The 17,055-nt window shown below is 42.9% G+C and overlaps 1 protein-coding gene across 2 annotated transcripts in view; it reads left to right on the forward strand.

Annotated features, from left to right (window-relative positions):
* The window catches only part of tspan4 (tetraspanin 4), a 42,815-nt gene that overhangs the window by 20,247 nt on the left and 5,513 nt on the right, over positions 1–17,055 (forward strand). The window contains exons 2-6 of one of the 2 annotated variants that reach the window (XM_012966569.3): positions 11,214–11,293; positions 12,510–12,701; positions 13,666–13,740; positions 15,733–15,834; positions 16,927–17,049. In XM_012966569.3, coding sequence (XP_012822023.1) covers positions 11,225–11,293; positions 12,510–12,701; positions 13,666–13,740; positions 15,733–15,834; positions 16,927–17,049 — 561 coding nt within the window. In that variant the 5' untranslated portion in view covers positions 11,214–11,224. 2 annotated transcript variants of the gene reach the window in all.

A 17,055-nucleotide genomic window follows, 5' to 3' on the forward strand; every position in this document is an offset into this window, starting at 1 on the left:
TCTAAATCGAGGTTTGGAGCAGTGTGAAAGTTTGGGTAAGCATTGTTGGAAATGGATATTTATTCTTGTAGATATCCTAGAAAGCCCAACCTTAAGGCCAGTTTAGGTAGGTTTTGGTGTGAAAACATTTGCTCTAGATATTCCTGGATCTATGGCTGAATGGCTAACTCACCAATACTCCTACATCTGTAAACTTTAATTGGCCCATGAATGGATCCCTTTATTTTTATTGGCATCTTTCAAAGTGTTTCCCAGAACATCTTTAAAAGCACCAGTAAATTTTGTGTAGCAAGGGCACTCTTAGGGGCATGTTTATCATAGTGTGTAAGCCAACATCACCGGTAAGGTTGCCTATAGGGACCAATGAAATCTTTGCTTCTGTTTTCTAACTTGTAGGTGTTAATGATGTGCGGGCCGACCCGATACCCACGACCCCCCTCTAAATACAGAAGCCCAAAGAGGCAGCCGGCAGTGTTAGGTTGCGGGCAGGGAGGTGGTCAGCTCAACCTGAACCTGCCTGCAACCCACAAGTGATGTGCCGAGGTCGGGCCGAACCCGTGGGTTAATGGGTCGGGCCGCACATCACTACCCTGTATGCTGTGTCTGTTATTGTTAGGGCTGGGTTAGGCTAATGGCACTTACAGCAGGCTGCTGTATTTTTCTCTGCTGTCTCAGAAGCAGTCTTAGGAATTGTAATGCCCAAGAAAGGAGAGTAAGTGATACTGTTTTTCTCCATTCTAGCTACTTGGTCCATGGTCTAGGTTATGGTGCCGCGGTAGTGCTACTGATGTGGCAGGAGTGGCCAGTAGGTGAGTGTCATCTCTGATGGGTACTACCAATCTGACAGTTTGTTCGGTAGTGAAGTCATACAAAGGGGGCATAGTGTCAGTGGGTAAGCGACGACTCTTCTCTAATATGTCACGATACAGTTCTAGGCATTTACTCTCTCCAGCAGCATGAAAGAGGATTTTCCATTCCTTGCAAATCAAATAATTAATAATTTTGTCAAAGACAGCCCCAGGGACACCCCAAAGCAGCTGATTTGAGGGGTCCAGGTCCCATCACAGCCGTGCCTGTAGTTGAGTGTGTACAGTATGCTTGCCCTCTGTGCAGCTAAGTCTATAATTCAGTGCCTTTCATGTACAGCAGTTTTAGAACCCAATCATCCATACAGGTTTCTTTCTGAGACTGCAAGTGCTCTGCTTTTAGTAACAAACCAGGATTATGTTTTTAAAGGGAATGACTGATATCCTTTAGGATTTAAAGAGAGGATCTGTCAGTAAGAGTGCTGTGCCATACAGTATTTAGCAGTTATTTGTCCTTCCTTTCTCCCACACTGCAGCCGTCCTGCCATGCTTTATGGCTAAGATACTTACAGAGGGTTCAGGCCAAAGTGGCCCGAGATCTGCCGAGCTCCTATCAAAATTAATCAGCAGAGGCACTGATAAAGGAAAGCTTAGCGAGGAAAAGGAAACAACTCTATTGTAATTATATCAGAGCTGGACCTGTTTGGGTTTGAATAGAAAATCTGTCAACTGCCATTAAATGTAAATATATATTTTTAATAAAAGGGGACATTTTCAGATGATATCCCTTTAATATGGGCTCTGTTATTGTTACAAACAGAAGCCGGCTCTTTCTTTTATTTATACAGGCCAATGAATGCGTCTGTGATTAATATACAAGTGGGTGCGCTTGTTGGTGTGTGGCCCCGTGTATGACTCAGTCACAATCAGCGATTTCCTTCCTTTCTGCCCCACAAACCTGACCACATTATTTATTTTCCCACGTTGGTCTAAGGTAGTTTAAATACAGAAATTGCTGCAGATTAGTAGCAAATTTAGCTCTGGTGGATATATGCCTCAGTGACTAAGCATATGGGGAGCTAAAATACGCTCCATGTTATTCTAATATACAGCGCAATGGGATATTAGCAGCGAGCCCACTACTGACCAGGCTGTCTCTTATCTCTATTGCTATGTAGTAGGGACAGGAAGGGTGTGACACAGGCCGTTGAGTGTATTTTACGCTGCTGGGGTGTGTGGTACGAAAAGGAAGCTAGCTAGAGGGGCTGGAGTATGCGGCCAAGATATCACAAGCTACATATTATTGCTTTATACCTTCCCCATTTTTGAAAAATAGAAAGAGAGACAAAGATCTGCTGTGCATAGCCTGGTGAAAATGTTTGAACCACACCCACTTTGACACCCCAGACATGCCAGTATAATCACTACAAAAATGGATGAGTATATTAACCCCAGACATGCCAGTATAATTACTACAGAAATCAGCATTTTAACCCCAGATATGCCAGTAAGACCACTATAGAAATGGCCAATGAGCAGTCCATTAATTCCAGACATGCCAGTATGATTAATGCAGAAATGGATAGATTGAGTTTTCCCTCACCTATACTTGTACAAGTAGAATACCCACACCAAAGTTCATCTTTCCTGCTGTTCCAGCCAGTGGCGTAACTAGGGTGCAAGAAAGGTCCTATATTTGAGCATTAAACCCAGGTCCTTAGCGTCTATTCATTTAGAATTTTCTCAATGACGTCACGTGGTGGGTGCATCATTACGCAGAGAGAAGAGAGCTGTGTGTCTCTGGCACAGGAAAACAAAGAGACAACAAATCCTGTTTCTTTTGATAGAGGACTCAGTGCAGCGTTTCTGTGAGTGCTTATGGCTGTATTTACATAGACCTTTCTGATAAAGCTTACTTAGTTTTTACCTTTCCTTCTCCTTTAATACAAGCAGCTCTTATTGTCTGTAATTTACTGCACCAGTGACCCTTGCACATCCTCTAAAGCAGCCCCAGAATTGCAAGCGGATCAGCGCCGGCGGCTCATCATTACCCCTCTGCCAATTACCTTCCCCCCTGGGTCCCTCCCTGACCCCTCCGGTCACATGCACACGACAGACTGCGCTCTGGCTGATTTAGGGACACAACCTTGACGCCAGAAGCTGTGCTCAGCCAGCAGGGAAAGTTTCCTCTCTCATTGCTTCTCTTTTTTTCTCAATTAATTTCAGATTCAGCATTTAGTTGAAGAAAACGGCTCTCGGCTGCCAGAAATCAGATAAAAGGGACATTCCGTTCTCTGAGACACTGTAATTTTCACTGCAAAACTGTTATTATTATTATTAATATATCAGTCGCAGGCAGTGAGAGATGCACATTTACATACAGGGAAATTATTTGCTTTGTATGAAAGGGGGTTTGTCTTATAATGATTTCTTCTTAAAGGACAAGCAAGGGCAACTTCATGTATAAAGCCCCATGGCATACTGCATCCTAAATTGCACCTTGCACACTCCGGCTATAGAGTTTCTGGTAGGAAAGTGCGCAGTAGCTCTATGCCATAGTGCTAATTGCACAAGTGTTCATTGGGGCCCTTCCCAGTGCAACCAGATAGCAGCAGTTCAGGAACTTGCATTTTTGGTAATCTAGCCCTTTAAGAACGTGCCCGCTAGAATGCCTCTTTGCTGACATTACAGAGATTTGTATTGGGGTTCTGACCCCAGAAGGAATGAAGAAATGACTGATGACTTTGCAGCTTTAGACGAATGGTCATGGACCTGTGGTCTGAGATCTTGACGAGAAGGAATGCAACATAAAATGCAGTTTAAAGGGCAACTAAAGCCATGAACTTGTTCTTTTATTAGTACTAGAGCATAGTACTGCTGAGTGGGCCCTCAATGCCACCTGGTAATGCTATGTAATGTTTAACCCTCCGTGCAACTCTTGCCTTCCTCATTGGCAGCTTTCTTCCGAGTCATTGTTTCTCACAAAACATCAGGAAGCTGGGCAGTCTCCATTACTGTAATGTGCACCATCAGTTACCCCTCTGAGTTACTGCCATGGTGCAGAGCAGAAAATAGCCTATTCAAGTCAGTTTTGCTCCAGGCAGGCAACTGCAGTAGCCTCAGTGCCCATCCTGCAGTCCCAAGATTTTTTGAAATGCTGGCATAAATACCCTTTCCTCTAGTACTGGGTGCATTTCAAGTGTCTGTGGCGTTGAGGGTCCATCTTGCACACCCATAGCGTACTGGGAAAAACATTGTTCTGCACCAAAAACTGATTTTAGTGCTGTTTACGTTGTACAGAGTAACTGATCTCCGCTGCTGGATCTTCTTTTAGGTTAGCTAAATTATAAAATATATAGTATATGCAGATAAAGTTCTACTATTGCCAATATGGCCCTGTTGGTTGGGGAGGGGGGGGGTCTTTAATGAAAAGAGCAGAGTGGAAGAAAGGTTCTTGCCCTTGATGTAAGCCATTAGTCTACAGGCAAAAACAGAGCTCAACATAGTTATTTTGAGGAAAGTTTACAGGTCTCTGTTCACTTGTATGGGATTTATTGGCTTAGCATATGGTAGCTATACTTCATAAGTCTGTATTGACCTCAACTAACTCCCTACTTATCAAAAAGTAACTATTTTAGTGAAATTACACTGCTCTTTATTTTAGGGACATATTTATCCTTTGATAACTATTCCCTTAGAAATCTTGTAGAGGTAACCAGTGGTCAGTGGACTTTCCCTCTGGCAACTTGTGATTGACCCATAGATGGAGCCTGGATACACTTTGGCGTCAGCTCACAGCCATTTAGGGTCTCTGATACATTCCTATACATTGTTTTCTATTAGTCAGCCCAAGAATTTCCTGCTCTTGGTAACAGATGGTTGGGGGGGTTCAGCTTTGTTCTCTGTTGTATAAAACCCACCACTTCCTGACTTTTGGTGTTTATCTTAGAATTCGTTTTTCTTCAAGTGCTGGAGAAAAAAATAATAATTTTACAGTCAGAGTTTTTTGGCTCTGGGCTCCCGGACAGTGCTGTTTTGTTAGAGATAATTGTGTTTGTGCGTGTGTATATACATACATACATATTGTGCTGCTCCCAGGCCTCGCTTATCTGACACAGCAGCTCGGAACATTTCCCACTCATAATGCAGCAACCGATTACAATTTCATAAATTCTCCTTGTCGCCTATAATGAATGTGTTAGGGGCTGTCACTCGTACAAGGCTGATAGAGATAGCATCTTGTTCCCGACTTGATTAGAAGGAGCATCCTGCAATACAGTGTGAGCCTGTTTGTCTTCAAAAAATGCCTCAGCCAAAACTGTTTGCCTATTCTACTTACCTGGTAGAGTTTAGAGCTTCCCAGAAGAGGAAAAAGTCCATATAGCAGCAATTGCCTGACTGTGGGACTTGGAACAGTGTCAGGGGGAGCCAGTCTGAAGACCAGTTAGAGTGAAGCTTGGGGAGAATACCTATTCATTTCCCTTAGATACATCTGAAAGCCTAACCCAGGTTGGGGTGAAAACCAATTTCCTATACTAAATACAAGGTACCTGCAGTTTTTGGCAGATGGCCAAGTGCCAAATTGAGATAAGGGGGAATAACATGTAGGACTTCCATAGAAAGGTCAAAGCTGGACCCACAGCAGAGCCGTGCAGGGCATGATGATTTTTGTGGGCCCCACTTCAAACTGCAAATAGACATTTACTTATAGTAAACAAAATACATTGACATGTGAATGTTACTAAACATGATGGAATTAACATTACTGATGATGCTGGGATTACATGCTGTAGATCTGTGAGTACGGCCTCCCTCATGACATTTCACTGGTCCTTCCACCAGGGGGAGCACAAGAGTAAGCGCTGGACATGCATTTTCTGCCAAACACTTGTTCCCTTTAATAAACCTGCACATGGCTGCCTAAAATGGAATAAAGCGGAAAAAGAGCAGAGCTTAGGGGAAGCCAGCACAGCCTGCGGCACAAGAACCCCTGGGTGTGCTTCGCAGGCGTTACCTCTCTTCCAGCAGCAGTTCCAACCCCCCCACCCAATTACCAGCTAAGTTATTGGAGTTGTCATCTGAGCTGGCTTCTAATTTTGGGCAGGAATGGGTGGGGTACCTTTAGTTCATTCCTCCCAATACATCATGCACAGCTGGTTTCCTGTGCCAGAGACTTTATGTCCTGTGGGCACCTTAGGAAAAAATGATATTGTGGAAAATTTTCCCTTCACAATGATTCTGTTTAGATATTAGAGGAAAACACCTGCTGTGGAGAAACCGATTACACTTATATAGAGAGAGAATTATTTCCCCCCTATTCTGGTTGGGGTGGGTGTTAAGATTACCTGTGTCCTAGCATTGCCACGTCACTGGGCACAATATAAAAACACATCCTGCTGGGCTTATTGGCAATTCATTAAGATGCCTGCTGCAGCCTGCATTGGTTTAGATACCTACTTGGTATTCAGCCAGATATCTGTCAGGCAGGTGGTTGGGAGGTCCCCATAAATGGACCAACAAGCTGCCAACTGGAGGGACTGAATCACCAACTTATATGACCAGATTTAATGGCAGAGACAGACCAGCTGGCATCAGGGGGGGCAAAGAACTGGTCTAATGATGAGCAACTCAAATAGAGTGCTGCCATGCATGCATGAAGTGCTCACCCCCTTTCCCCAAAATGGTTTCACCCTATGAAGGAGCTTCTGCTGCCTACACCTGCCTGAAATCTCATTTGCCCAACAGATGTGGGTCAGACACACAAGGCAGCTCTCTGGTATGAACATAACATGGATTCCTGCCCGTCAGTCTGCCGTGTTATTGACTGCCTCCATTCATGCACATTACTGCCTTCCCTCACTCACATACCAACACTCATGGGGAAAGGGATTGGGGGAATTGGTCAGTCTGTGAGGGAAAGTAAATATACATGTAAGGCTGAGCTATTTACTGGCATGGGGAGATGTCTGACTGCTCATTCTGTAGATTATCTTGTTAAATACTAAAAAGCAGTAATATCTAATAAATATAGAAGGCTTTGGAGAATCTCCAGCCAATGTAAATGTTTTAATAAAGCCTCTACTGTTCCATTATTGTAGCACTGCGTCCAACACTTGTAGTTTTGCCTGTGGCACCAATCACTTTGCTCATGAGTGAGAATTCAGTGATTTACAAACAGGAATTCAGGTTTTTCAGCCATGGTTGCTGCACCAGTGATGCTGGGTTTTTGGGGATAAGACCATAGGCTGGAGCAATGATGTCAGTATTGTCTTCAGCCTATGGGGTCCTTGCTCTGTCCCAAGACTGAAGTTACTACAGCAGGGTCCACAGCTAAACACTGTCACACAAGCAGATCCCTGTCTGATTTGGGCACCCACCATCCAAATACAGCTGATCTGATTGTTTGTTCCCCCACACCAAGGATTGGATCATAATTAAAGAACCACACACCAGTATGATCCTTGACCTTGTCTGGTAGATACGTGGCTGATCTCTGACCACATATTGGGCCATTATGGCACTTTTAATGAGGCTTTTTTCCTTTTTACCAATTTCTATGGTTAAGAATGGGAAAGATCTCTCTCTTTGGGCCCTCGACCTCATATGGGTCAAACCGGCAAGACGTTATCCAAGCATAACTAAAGTATGAATAGCTAGCTGATATGTGTAGTAGTCATCTTGCACATTAACCCAGTGTCTCTCCAACTATTGTTGTAAGTTATTAGTGGGATTCTTTTGAGTATGTTGTAATTGGAAGCAAGTCCATTCTTGTTCCCGAAGCCCTCCCAGGACCCCCTGACAGTGGCAGGCTGCTAGAGGATGAGATGAATAATGGCTAGCAGGCAGTTAGAGATCCCCAGGTGGCCTTTTCGGATCTATCCTACGGTTTTCACATATTTTCAGCTTCCTGCATGGCAGATTAATTGTGCTGAAAGATTGCGGCGTCTTCATATTGCACGCGATTCCTCTCCATACGTGCAAGTCGCAGACAGCTGACCTTACAGCTGTGCGATTGTTTAACAGTCAAAAGTACACAGTGCTGCATTGCAGTCTGACACCCCAGCCCACCATCAGCAGTGCTCTTACTCTATCTTGGAAGTAATTAAATGTTTTATTCCTTTCTGCATGTTATTGCATCTCTCTCTCTGCTGCGTTTCTTTTACCATCTGTCACTTTTAGATTTGCCCTGTGCTCTGTCCTCTCTGCTATTCCCTCTGTCCCTCTCTCACACCCCTCTCTTGCTACCCTCTCCTATCCTGCGCTCTCTTACTGATGCTGTTCCTTGTCAGGAGCAGGTCCCAATAACAGGAGGTAGCAGCTCTGGTTCATTATGTAGCAAGCATAGGAGGACTGTTAGCGTAAGAAGGAATTCTGCACAAGTCTCTTGCTCTTCTGGCTTGCAATAAAAGAGTCCGTGAATCTAATGATAAAATGCACAGAGAAGAAGATTAGCCAAGGAAGCCGGGGGTCTGTGCGAGCAAACTCTCGGAATGAGAAAGTGATTTTGTGCTGAGAGCGCAGAATAGACAATGATGGAAAATCAGTGATGGCACAGCAGCTATCCTAGATGCATAATCTCTCCCTGCTGCCTGAGCTAGCGGTACACCTTCTCTGCAGTTCCATCTTCCAGGGATTTCATTTATTGCTTTTGTGCCGTCTCTCTGCTCTGTATCGAACCCAACTAAGCAGATTTCTGTGCGCAGAAGCCTCCTCGTCCTTCGAGTTTCAGAGGATTTGTGCTGATTGTGTGCATGACAGCTCATGTCTTCAGCTTCTACGTTTCCTATTGCAGCTCATTCCGAGGGTCCTGGCTTTCTTTTACTAAGAAGCATTGAGATCCTACAGCAGAAAGATGAAGCCAGGAGCTAACTTGCCTCACTGTCTCCCAGTGATAACTGTTATATTTGGGTTCCTGGTGTATCGTACATGGGGTGCTTATTGTGTCCTGAGGGGAGCACCTACACCATCTAACTGACCATCTATATCAGACTTACGGAGGACTTTCTACAGTATCCTAGAGGAAAGGACATGCCCCCCCTTAAACTGATGTAAAACAAAACCTATGAGAAGAAATAGAAATCGATAGACTTCCTTAGTCTTGCATTATTAATTAAGCCAACTACAGAGTTTTTTCCTACAGACAAGGATGGGAAATTTAAAGGACTAATCAAACCTACTTAGGGGTGGATGAACAATTAAACCCTCATAAGCTGCCATCATTGGAAGCCTCCATACCTTTTACACACATACTCCCCTCCATCACTTATTCATTCTTACTTATTCCATCTTTTCTTCCATGTTGTGTCCCTTTTGTTATATATTTACTTGCATCATTAAGAACTGCTCCCTTGGCATCTTATATAGTCCCCATCCAAATGGAACGGGACACATCATAGCCAATGCAATCATTCCTTACTCGGATTGTTGTGTCCATAGAGGGGCTACACATGCTAAATAAATAGAAATATGTTCCTATGTTCTGTTCAGTTTAATGAGAGACAAGGGGTACGAGTTTAGTGTTGTTAGTGTGACTTTTCTCTATGGAAATGAATGTGTACGGCAGCCATATCATTTGTAAAGATGATTCAGTTGTAAGAATATAATGAGAAATAATTTGGCTGGACTAGGAGATCTTTTTTAGAGTGTTGGAGACCTTGAATATAGTACTGCCTTTGCCAGACACAATAGTTCTATATAAAGTGACATTCCATGGATATTCGCTGCAGCTTTACCTTGCTCCCTTACCCACCCCAGTATGTGTCTGGCTAGAAGATATATTGCTGGGAAAGTGATTGTTTATTTGCTGTTTTCCCCTTATTATGCTGAAGAGAAATCTGAAACGTGGAACCTGGCACACAGGAACTCTGTGATTAGGCACTGGAATATGTCACAGTGGAAGACTTGGCCGAGTGAGAGTTGTTCTTGGCTCTTGGTTCGGAGACCCCCTCTGAGAAGCAAATCCCTGTAGCTGCTAGAGGCATATTTATAGGGGGTTTAAATATTCAGTTCCTTGTAGATGTGGAAGTGAAAAGCTTGATTTACTGAATCATAATGAGAGGTATTAAGATATCGTTTGGTGGGTAATAGTAGAGTTCCCTCTGGCACTGATTTGCTTTTTACTTGTGTAACTCGACTCTTTCCCATTCTGAAAATGATGGGTGATTAAATATGACTCAATGGGCACAGTGTTACAATAGCTCTTTATTGTAGCTTCAAGCATTTCTAAATGTTAAGTAGCTTTGTATTAGGAGGTCTTCTCTACTGATTAAAAGTCCACTTTAGTGATTTAAGATTATGTCTTTGGGTATTTTATGCTTTAAACCCTACAAACTGCAATTTCAAAGCACTGGAACCTTTTCGCAAAGGTTAGTATCCTAAAGCCTTGTCTTTTTTCACTGAGAATGTCATGATGCCATCTTGGTAGGCCATAACCCCCCTTGCATTCGAATTACAGCTACCCATGCTGGAATTAGAGGTCTGTGGTTTCACTATGACTTTTGGCTTTTGATTAAGATCTTGATTTAATCACAAAAAAAGCAGAATTGTAAAAAAAAAAAAAATCAATATTGAGTTTAGCGGTGTGCACACTATATCCTGTGTGGCTTTCCAAGTGGTGGGCCCACTTAGTTAGGAGGATAATGTAGCTCCAGTGTGGTGGCGCATTTAGCTGGTTGGAGATTTTATGTAATTAGTTTAAACTAATTGAATTCATTCTTTTTTCCCCTAACATTATATACTGTTGTAACATTTGTACATCTTGAGATTTGGAAACCCCTAGAGAACGAGCCGCAGGCTATGCTAAGCCTATTTCTCTAATTAGTGTAGGTTTGTTGCCATCAGACATCAGTAGAGATTTGATGGAGATCAAAACCCATTAATGATTTCAATTTGCTCCTTCAAAATTAGATGCTGCATGTGCTTCTTTAGATTTTATTTGCAAGTTCATTTTCCATATTTTATTTGACATGTGGACTTCAAGGCAGTCTCTGACCTGATTGCCTAGGACATTTTGTTAATAGTTCTCTAGCAGTCCATTCCATTTTGGTCCCTATCATGATTAGGAATTGAGCTGAGAGTTAAGGATAGGACCCACTCTCTGCTTTAAGGCAGAGGATTAGGCAAGGTGGTGCACATCTAGAAGAAGACCAATTGAGTATCTACAGAAAAAAGAGACTTTGCACAAAATGCAAACTTCCAGTAGCGACGACCCGAGCTACAGCCAGAGCTCTCCTCCGCGGGGCCGGCGCTCTCGGTGGAAGGGTGTATACAGCGGGAGATGGGGGGTTGGAGGCAGCTCCTCCTTTAGTGGGACTCAGACAAATCCAGAAGAATTGCCAGATGGGGAGACCAGGAAGGAGAACAGAGTTATTGTCCTGTACCTGGATCTATCGTTTCTTTTGCTTCTAGAGCTAAAGAAGATGAGTATGACACGAGGTTGCCTGCTCTGCATCAAGATCACCATGTTCATCTTTAATCTTATATTCTGGGTGAGTACCATGGGGGAATTTCATAGGTGCATATATATGGTCTTAGTTTTTATAAAGCATGATGCAAACTTTTAGAAAAGTTCATCCGAAATTTAGTTTCTCTTTCTATTATTGTTTTTGATATTTGGGAACTGCTAAAGCCCAGTAAAAATTAAGCTGTGTTCACTAAGGTGTATAATTTTGCCACCATAATACAGTTATCATGCATTAAGGGCTAGTTATATCAGTATCAGGGGCTTGTACTTGGGCAGGCAGCAGAAACAAGCACCCATAACGTCATTGCTTACGTTATAGAAAGGCTTATGGCAATAGGCTGCTCAGCCAAGTATGTTTAGTTAGACACGTGCTTGCTTTATAGCAATGCCCATAGGTTGCTTGAAAGTCTTTCGACTGGTCCCATTTTTAAACCTGGAGATATAGGAGCTCAATGCCAGTAAGGCTACCTAGCTAGGTTAATTTCTTTCTTCTGTTTTGGGTGAGATTCTCTTTTGCCATTGTGTTGAATGGATGGATTTCCTAATGGCATTAGGTGATTCGGTAATTTTTTTTCTTTCAACCTATGTAGCTTAAAGCTATAGCCCATGAATCAAAACCATTATGGTGCCATTATGCTAGGATAGGGCATGGATCTTAGGAAAGACTAGAGAGACAATTGATTAGAGAGACATCCTCCTGGAACCTTAACAGGATAGCCGTGATAGAACTTTAACCTGTCTTTAATCTTGATATACGCTAAAAGGGTCACATTTTTGACTATAAAGTTCTGCTAAGCTTTTAAAGGCCAGGGGTAGGATATAGACATGGCATAAGCTTGGCTGAAGCTTCTGCAGAAGGATATATGATCAGTGAAACATATTGTTAGATTTGCCACAGTTACAGATAAGAGGATATTTTCTGGCTGTATCAGATTCAGAGGTGCAGCCAATTTATTTTGCGGAACAGAAAATATTCCTTTAGCCGACCTCCTATCTGTCCTTTCCTAAATATAGTTTTCATGAGAGACCTTCAGAGTCAACATGTAAGTGAAACCACATGGATAACACTGTATTCCTAGGTCTGCACAGCGTGATAGGCTTTGCATTATTTATGTTGCTGCAGAGGAGAGAACATAGAGTTTGCTAAAGTTTTAGCTGCTACCAACGACTCAGGGAAAGTAGGGACTGGAGCAGTGCTGGAATGTCTTATATATGCATTTTTATTTCTGTTCTTCCTGCAGCTGGGAGGATGTGGCATCCTTGGGGTTGGAGTGTGGTTGGCCGTCACCCAAGGGAAGTTTGCCACCCTCTCTGTCTCTTTTCCCTCATTGTCAGCAGCCAGTCTCTTCATGGTGACTGGCTCTATCATCATGGTGGTGGGCTTCATTGGTTGCCTGGGGGCTGTGACTGAACACCGATGCCTGCTGCTGACGGTAAGCCTTGGTTTAGGTACCATTGCATTGTAACATACAAAGAATAAAGTGCCAATGCTTAAATCAAAAGCTTTATTGGTTCATCGATAACATACTGTATGCCTGATGCATTTTGTACCTGGAAGGTACTTAATCATAGGGTTATGGAACGCTTCTGTACCATGACTTTATATAGGGAGCCTAAAGCTGACCTTACACGTACTGATATAATCTTACGGAACATAGTTTTGTGCAATGTTCATACAGTGTGTGGGCTCCAAATTATCGCCCCAATAATTTTTGTACCCTGGCGATCGGTCGTTTAGTCGATTGGACAGGTTAGAAAATTATGGTCGGATAGCGATAAAATCTGCTCACGTATTGTGTATCTGCCGATATCCTTGGCATTTCCAGGAAGTCGCTTTCATACAATTGTTGTTTGGCAATTATTTTATGTTTGGAACATCCACCGATCCACCGATTTTTAGGGCTTTACCCTACAATTTCAGTCTAAATGTTAGTTTTAGTTTACTGAATTTAAGCGTACGATCGATATCCAAATGTTCGTTAGAAGACAACTAAGATCTGAACGTGTGTGGCCACCTTTGAGGTTTCCATACACAGGCAGATTTCAGCTCCCGTTTCGCGTCCTTTAGACTGAATCAGCAGCTTATCTGTCCATGCATGGGCACCCAACCGATATCTGGCCTAAAATTGGCCAGATCTCGATCGGCAGGTTTTATTTTCCTGTGGGATCGAGGACCGCATTGGATCGTTGATGTAGTCCTTGGTCCAATGGCCCATACAGTCGCCTTTTTAATTTGATCGTTTAGCCACAATGTATAGAAACCAGGGAACAGATATATCATTATATATAGATCAGAATGTTGGAAGTGAAACTGAAGAAGCCTCAACTCCCTGTCTTCAGCTGTGTTGTCAGTTCCTCAATCTCCAATAATCAAAATAAATATGTTTTTCTCCATAGTTCTTTGTGATTCTTCTTATTATATTCCTACTTGAGATGATCAGCATGGCGCTCTTCCTTACTTACACAGAGCAGGTAAGCACGCTCCTCTGTTACTCATATTGCAATACTCGTCTGCTTCTGTTTAGCTGAGGAATAATATCTGCCCATCTCCAGGCTATAAATGGCCATAGGCATGTGTATTCCCTCACACGAACAGTGAGTTAAATTGTACTCTTGTACCATGTTTTGGCACCCAGTTGTGTATGCACTACTTGCAGTATGCCAGTTCTTTCCCAAAATGTGCTGTAGATGTGAGTAAATACTTTTGGGAAGGATGAAGCAATATAGTTGGGCAGGTTGGCAAGTGTTGGCCTTACTGCCTTACCACTGCTATGGATTTTGGAGATGGCAGTAAATCTGAACTGAAATCCCCACTGGATATTGTACAGCTTGGCCATATATAGATGAGCAAATTGCACTGATTCAGTTTTCGGTCATGACTGGTATACTACACAGTGTTGCTGGCCTATGATCAATGGCCAGTCAGCTCTAACAAGTCTTATTGGGCAGATCTTGCTTAAGAAAGCAAAGATGTAGTCAATTCTTAACGAATGTATCTACCTGACTGATGTGTCAATTGTGCTGTCTTGATTTTCCTGTTTCTACGTCAATGTGACCTGATCATTTGGACGTAGAGCCAAACGATCTGATCAGCCCAATATCACTCTCCAGGTGGGCATCTTGGGGAAAGATACGCTTGTTTGGCTGGCCATCTTTAGGCTAATGTCCCACAGAGCAAGTTAGTCGCCCATGATAGATCTCTGCAACCAGCAACAATAGGAGTCGCCAGTGGAAAGGCCTACGCATTGTTTTTGCAAGACTTCAGAAAGCCAAAGCAATACAGTGATTCCTAATGTTGCTGGTGGAAAGGCATTTTGAAGTGGTTAGTCACCCACAGTAGCAGAGATCACTCTGTAGGACATTAGCCTTAAGGTGGCCATACACGCACCGATATTATCGTACGAAACCTCGTTTCGTACGATAATCGGTGCGTGTATGGCATGTCGGCGAGTCGACCGATATCGCAGGAAGCTGCCGATATCGGACGACTCGCCGATCGGACAAGTTTGAAAATTTTGATCGGGCGCCATAGAAGGCGCCTGACCAAAATTCTCCCTTCAGAGCTGAATCGGCAGAAGGAGGTAGAAATCCTATTGTTTCTACCTCCTTACCTGCCGATTCAGCCCTGAATGGTGTGTGGCGGATCTTACGATGTTTCGTGCGACCGATGGTCGTACGAAACATCGTCGGATCGCCACGTGTATGGCCACCTTTAGACATATGTTAGTTTGCAGGCTTATCTTATCTCTCAGGCACACATAGGGGCTGATTTACTAATCCACAAGTCCGAATCCCGAATGGGAAAAAATCGGATTGGAAACGAACATTTTGCGACTTTTTCGTATTTTTTGCGTTTTTTTTTGTCACCGTCGTGACTTTTTCGTAGCCGTTACGACTTGCGCGAATTGTCGCGACTTTTTTATAGCCATTATGACTTTCGTGAATTGTCGCAACTTTTGTATAGCCATTATGACTTTCGTGAATTGTCGCGACTTTTGCATAGCCATTATGACTTTCGTGCATTGTCGCAACTTTTGCATAGCCATTATGACTTTCGTGAATTGTCGCAACTTTTTCACAGCCATTATGACTTTCGTGAATTGTCGCGACTTTTTCATAGGCATTATGACTTTCGTGAATTGTTGCAACTTTTGCATAGCCATTATGACTTTCGTGAATTGTCGCGACTTTTTCATAGGCATTATGACTTTCGTGAATTGTCGCGACTTTTTCATAGGCATTATGACTTTCGTGAATTGTCGCGACTTTTGCATAGCCATTATGACTATAATATATAATATATTGAGCGCTCGAAAAATTCGCCACAATTCGCGAAAAAGTCGCAAAATACCGAACATTACGAAAAAAATGCATTCGGACGCTTTTCGGACGTTCCTGGATTAGTAAATGTGCCCCATAGTGTTCTCATAAGAATAAGATGGTTCTTGTTGTGCTTGTTTGCAGTTTCATAATTATGCGCAGGAGGATCTGAAAAAAGGTCTTCAACTGTATAATACAACTGGAAATCTTGGTTTGACCAACGCCTGGGACATAGTGCAGACGGAGGTAAGTAAAATAGTTTGCTGCTTCTGAATGCCCATTGGCCCTTTCTGCTTCCAGATGGAACTGCATTTGGTACCAGTATGAGGAATCCTTTTTGGTCTAATTCACTCAAGCCCATGAAATGTGCATCTTGGTGACAAGCAAAGGATCTGAGCTTGTGGCCAAGGGTAATAATGGAAGCCTTTGGCTCCAACTTGAGAAACAAATTCAGGAATGCCCAACCTGACCCCCCTGCTGTCATTAAACAGTGCCCAACATCAGCATCTGCAGCAACTGATGCACAAGGTCGGTAGGGCTGGAAATATCTGAGGCAAATTGAACATTTATTACATATACAAATATCTACGTTGTGCATTTACCATGTTTCTGGCCAAAGGGTCCCAAATCATCCTGGAGGCCCAGAACATATATATATTTTTTTTAATATGTCTTAAAACCAACCCTGGGCATAAGGGCAGAAATTTCCTTGTTAAGAGGAAATAACATTGGCTGTATCTGCTTTTAATAAAGCTCTCAATACTCCTTGTTCTCTCCTGAAAGTTGCACTTAGACGGCCCATTAATCACAGCACACTTCTGTCATTATGTTTGTGGTTAATAAATCCTCCAGTCATGCTAATCCTCCACAACCAAACTGTGATCTATTGCTGCACAAGGAACCATCACTAATCAGATATGTTAGGAAGGAGCCTTGTGCTCTGCGGAAGCTTCCCTGCTAGCTGTAAGAATGAAACATGAAGGCACGCTGGAGCCCCTGCTATCATTTATAAGGTTATTAGAAGTCACCAAGGAGATCTATGCCTGTATACAAGGCACAGAAGTCTTTGGGTGCTGGAATTTAAAGACCAAATGTCCCATGACAATGCCATACTCAAAGGAGCAACAACTAATAAGCTAGTGTCGGTCCATCGTATCAGTCAGATTACAATTCCCAATGGAGTTGTGTGAGGTCACTAGTCACGGCAGGGGCAACAGTTGAGCACTTGGTGGTGCATACTTTAATATGCATGTATATAGACATTTGTAGAATAATGCATAATAAAGCTATTAGCAAGGGAGCTTTTAACAATTCTGTGATTTTATTTTAACCCTTTAGTTCCGATGCTGTGGAGTAAAGAATGCCACAGATTGGCTGGAATCAAAAGGCAGCGTGCCCCATACTTGCTGTGTTGAGCACAGTCCTGCCTGCAAGTCCAACCCAAAGCTGTGGTGGGAAGAAGTGAGT

This window comes from Xenopus tropicalis, chromosome 7, assembly GCF_000004195.4.
Source record: "Xenopus tropicalis strain Nigerian chromosome 7, UCB_Xtro_10.0, whole genome shotgun sequence".
In the NCBI taxonomy this organism is placed as follows: Eukaryota; Metazoa; Chordata; class Amphibia; order Anura; family Pipidae; genus Xenopus; species Xenopus tropicalis.